The 5,413-nt window shown below is 28.9% G+C and overlaps 1 protein-coding gene across 1 annotated transcript; it reads right to left on the bottom strand.

The window, feature by feature from the left end:
- Positions 1–1,151: 1,151 nt before the first annotated feature.
- Positions 1,152–5,148, bottom strand: Smp_206030 (unnamed protein product; the record flags this gene model as incomplete). Its single annotated transcript, XM_018792598.1, has 2 exons — positions 1,152–2,165; positions 4,633–5,148. The coding sequence occupies 2 exons, from the start codon at positions 5,146–5,148 to the stop codon at positions 1,152–1,154; spliced, it is 1,530 nt and encodes a 509-aa protein (XP_018644803.1).
- Positions 5,149–5,413: the final 265 nt, after the last annotated feature.

Below are 5,413 nucleotides of genomic sequence, written 5' to 3' on the forward strand. Positions count from 1 at the left end.
ATTCACAAATACATCTTCTAATGTAGAAAAATGTGAAGTAAAAGAGAAACTGATTTCTTAATCACTGGAAAGGTTATCATTCAAATTATTATGTAATCATCTGTAATTTTGATAAGTTTACAACGGCAAAAAGAAAAAAAGGAAAAAAGAAAGAAATCTAGTTTTAACGACAAAAAAGATAAAAGGAAAAAAGAAAAAGAAGGCAAAGAAAAAAGTAAAAAAGAGAAAAAAGAGAAGAAACTAGTTTCTTAATTAGTGGAAAGACTATCATTCATTTTATTACATAATCATTTGTAGTTTTAATAAATTTACAAAAATAAAAAGGAAAAAATAGAGTAAAAGTAAAGAAACTAGTTTCTTAATCATTGGAAAGACTATCATTCACTTTATTACGTAATTCTTTGTACTTTCAATGATTTTCAACAAGAAAAAAAGGAAAAAAAAGAAAACTAGTTTTTTTAGTTACTAGGCAATTGATTATTTTCATACATTTTAATATAATTCACAAATACATCTTCCAATATAGAATATCTTATTGATATATTCTCAATAATATTATATTTATTTAAATGATTTAATCCATTGAATAATTTCAATAACAAAAAAAGATAAAAGGGAAAAAGAAAAAAGTAAAGAAGAAACTTGTCACTTAATCACTGAAAGACTATCGTTCACCTTATTACATAATCATTTGTAATTTCAACAACAACAACAAAAAAAGCAAACAAAGTAAAAAAATAAAATAAAGAAAAAAGAAAACTAGTTTCTTAACCACTTGAAAGACTCTCATTCACTTTAATACATAATCATTTGCGATTTTAATAAGTTTCCAACAACAACAAAAAAGAATAAAAGGAAAAAAAGAAAAAGAAAGCAAAGAAAAAAAGGTAAAGAAAACGAAAAAAAGAAACTAGTCTCTTAATTAGTGGAAAGACTATCATTCATTTTATTACATAATCATTTGTGATTTTAATAAGTTTCCAACAACAACAAAAAAGAATAAAATTAAAGGGGAATAGTAAGAAAAGAAAGTTTTTTAATCACAAGGCGATTGATTATTTTTCATTTTATTACATAATTCTTTGTACTTTCAATGATTTTCAACAAGAAAAAAAAGGAAAAATAAAGGAAAAAAGAAAACTGGTTTTTTTTTAGTTACTAGGCAATTGATTATTTTCATACATTTTAATATAATTCACAAATACATCTTCTAATGTAGAATGTCTTATTGATATACTATCAATAATATTATATTTATTTAATTCATTTAATCCATGAAATAGTTTCCATAGGGGTTGTTTATTATGATTATTATTATTATAATAATATTCTTGTCTTGTTAATAATGGATAACGTAATTGAAAATTAGGTAAATAATTATTCATTATAGTATGTAAATTATTTGTATAATTTAATATATTTGTATTAAATTGTATATTCATATAATAACCTATCCCATATTTTTGTTTTAATTCTAATGGACTACCATGACAACGAATTTGTCCATTAATTAATAAACCAATATGATTACATAATAATTCACATTCTTCCATATAATGTGAACTTAATAATATTGTACAATTCAATTTCATAGCTTGTTTTATATTATTCCATAATAATTGTTTACCTTGTATATCCATACCATTTGATGGTTCATCTAATAAAATAATGCTTGGTTTACCAATAAATGCTATACCAGTAGATAATTTACGTTTATTCCCACCTGATAATGTTCCAATGATACAATCTGAATAGGATTGTAAACCAATGAATTGAATCATTTTATTGACCTGATTTGTATGATTATAATGATGAGGATATTTTAAATAACTATAAAATGTTAATAATTCCTTTGGTGTCATAAATTCACATAATGCATCTTGTTGTGGACAATAACCAATATTTTCACATGCTTTCTCTTTATTTAATGTTATATCATAACCATTTAAATAGATATGTCCATGTGTAATTGTACAATAACCTGTTAACATTGAATATATAGTTGATTTACCAGCACCATTTACACCAAGTAAACCATAACATTCACCTGATTGAATAGTTAAATTTAATTGATCTACTGTTGGTTTTTTTTGTGACCAATAATGTTTACATACTGATTTTACATTAATTGCATATTTTGGTTTTAATGATGAATCTTCTATTTTCTTTTATTATAAAAAAAGGGGAAAAAGGAACAAAAAACAAAATGAACATTGCATTATTCAGGTCAATGATAATACGTCAATAATAGACGAAACAGTTCATATTTAATAGTTGAATTTATGAGTCGATTAAAGATAGATCACCGATAAAAATCTAGAAACACTGCATAGACGTTACGTCATAATATTGGACTCCTCTGTAGTGCTCATCAACGACCCTGTATGTGGGACTCGAACTCGCAACCCTCAGTTTCGCGTGTGAACGCTTGACCTCTAGACCACTGAGCTTGGCGGCATCCAAAAGTGTTGATGTCTAACTTCTATTGATCACTGATCTTTCATAATGATTCACTCATTTTCTGAGGTAGATACCCGTCTCTGGCCTCACCTGCTCACTAGAACTCAAGGAAATCATCTTGCAGCTACTTATTATTGAGCGCATGATGATTATTATTATCAGTATAGGGTTGTGGAGATTGTTAACTTAAAAATCTCACACTGATGAAAAGTCCCATACTAGGACGAAACGGCCGTCCAGTGTTTTCAGGTTTTCAATGGTGGTCTGACATTAAACGTTTCATGGTCTCAATCAAAAAAGCTTAACAATCTTTACAAACCCATACTGTTATGAATGTGACTGTACACAGTTGATGTACATCACAAGTAAAGTCCGAATATATATTGACAACAAAAACTAGATTTTTGAATAATGAGAACTACATTCCATGTAAAACTTTTAATTTTCGTATTGGACCTGGTAACTTTACCATTGCACTGTTCACATTTTGGTTTACAAAAAACATCTAGTCATAGGTATCAAAATATTTCCGATTTCAGCACTTAAAATTACGTTTTCAGATAGATCAGGTAATGAGACGGTATCGACTACTTTAACTACGAGCTTGGTGAACAACAACCATGAAACTATCTAATAAATAAGTTCACTGAAGGTCATAGCCTCCTATTACGTATACCGTCTATTAAATCAACCCTCTGAGAAATCAAAACAAATTAAAGCGGAACTTATGAAACCTGTCAAATTCGATTATTATTATTATCATTATTTGAACATCTTGAGCCTACCTCAATGAAGCAGTAAGACATTATTCAAACTACTTTATTTTCATGTGTTAAATCAAATGTCTAGAAAGCATCACTGTTGCATCACAATCCCTATTATTCAATGATATGCATTCATATAAAAAAAACATGTAAAAGTAGTAAAACTAGTAAATAGTAAATTATCTTGCAAACCATTGTCCATCATCATCCTTAGAAAAATGGTCTAACCATTTCTTTTATTTAGGAGTTTTAAGAAGATTCAACTGCATACAACGTTCGCCCCCTCCCCTAATTTTTTTGTTTCACTTCTCTACTGAAGAATACTTGAGATAATAAGTGAGATAAGCATCTTTTTAAATATAACAGACAGTTAATTGTGTGAATTATTCTAACATAGATTATGTAATGAAAAAAAATGATCTTACACGATACGCAATAAGAAATAATCGAAAGTAAAAAATAAAGTCCACATAAGTTTAGTATAAAGAAATCTTAGAATTTCTTCATCATTACCTACATAGATTAATGATATGCTATACTGTAGCTTTTATGATCATATTGAAAGTGTTTGTAGCATTTCATTTTATTATATACAAACTTTTATAGTTGAATTCATGAGTCAACTAAAGCTAAACCATTATGAAAAGCTTGAAAACACTGGACAGCCGTTTCTTCCTAGTACGGAACTCCTCAGCAGTGCACACTCCTGATCACGCTCGCGAGATTCGAATCTAGGACCCAGAAATGTTTGCTAAAGAACATACTAAGATGACTTAAATTAATTAATTGTATACATGAAAATGCCCCAAAATGCCCTGGTACGGTCAAGAGTACGGAGAGTCCACTCTCCCTCTCGAAATGCTCTCACATGGCCACGCGTATATAGCCTCTGTCAGGGAAGTCCTACTCACTGCCTTCTCGTAGCATTACTGTTGTTTACGAAGTTGAGAGGACGAAAAGCGAATGTCCGGCGCTTTAACCGGCTAGGTGGACATGGTGCGTTCACCTAGGGGAGTTGGAAAACCCTCATTCCAAACCAATGATACACATAGGATCCAGTATGCTGACACAACAAATCGTGTATGAATCAATCGCTGGTCACCGGCTACCATGGGACTGCATCACCTCATGATGCTCCACTGCCTAGTGGATCTGACCTTTAGGTCAAAGGTACCGGGTGTGGCCTCCTAAGAAAACCACCTGCTTCAGTTTGGGCACCTGGGTAGTATGACAGCCCTCACATAAACCAAATGAGATTTATGTGGCGCATATATATCTGGTGCCCCCTTTGTACCAATATTTATATATTTTAATAAAATAAACTTATGAAAATCAAAGATGAAATTATTTACATAACAAAATGTAATACGTACACATACACATGCACACACACACATACACAACTCACTTGTATATTTGATTCCAAATCTGTATAATGTATTCCAACATGTGTATTACCTACACCATTCCACCATTTAAATTTATTTCTTTTCCAATGTATTATTTGTATAATATAAAATTGTTTTTCCAATAATAATACAATAATAAATAATAATATAGAATGTAATAATAAACAACCCATATCAATTTTTAATATATTCCATAATGATATATTATCTTTATATGGTATACCAAGTTTATGAAAAAAATCTCTTAATGCTATTGTAAAAAAACTACCACTTAAACAATAATGCGGTGATATACGTAACCATATATTAATAAATTGACTAGTTGTCGTAGTTGAGGAGGCTGATGATGATGATGATGATGTTTGATAATTTAAACTATCCATTGTAAGTATTTCAAGAAAGAATCGTACAAATGTTGTCATAACACTAATAACTAAATTTAAACCACACATTAATACAAATGCTGTACTAGATGATTTAAATAAAAAACTTGCCAAATATATAAGTGATATCATTGCTAAACCATATAAATAGATAGTTAATATAAATGGATATATTGTATCCGTATGTATATAAGCTGAATTACCATGAATAATAATAATTATTATACATAAGGTTGATGATAATAAATAAGTTACATAATCATATAGATAATTAATAAACCAATAAATTGATGGTAATAAACCAGATAATAATTGTAAATGTTTTGAATTATTATTACGTTCATATACAGGTAAACTAATAAAACTAGCTGGAATAAATGATAATGCTAATATAAGA

Source organism: Schistosoma mansoni (assembly GCF_000237925.1).
Source record: "Schistosoma mansoni, WGS project CABG00000000 data, supercontig 1243, strain Puerto Rico, whole genome shotgun sequence".
In the NCBI taxonomy this organism is placed as follows: domain Eukaryota; kingdom Metazoa; phylum Platyhelminthes; class Trematoda; order Strigeidida; family Schistosomatidae; genus Schistosoma; species Schistosoma mansoni.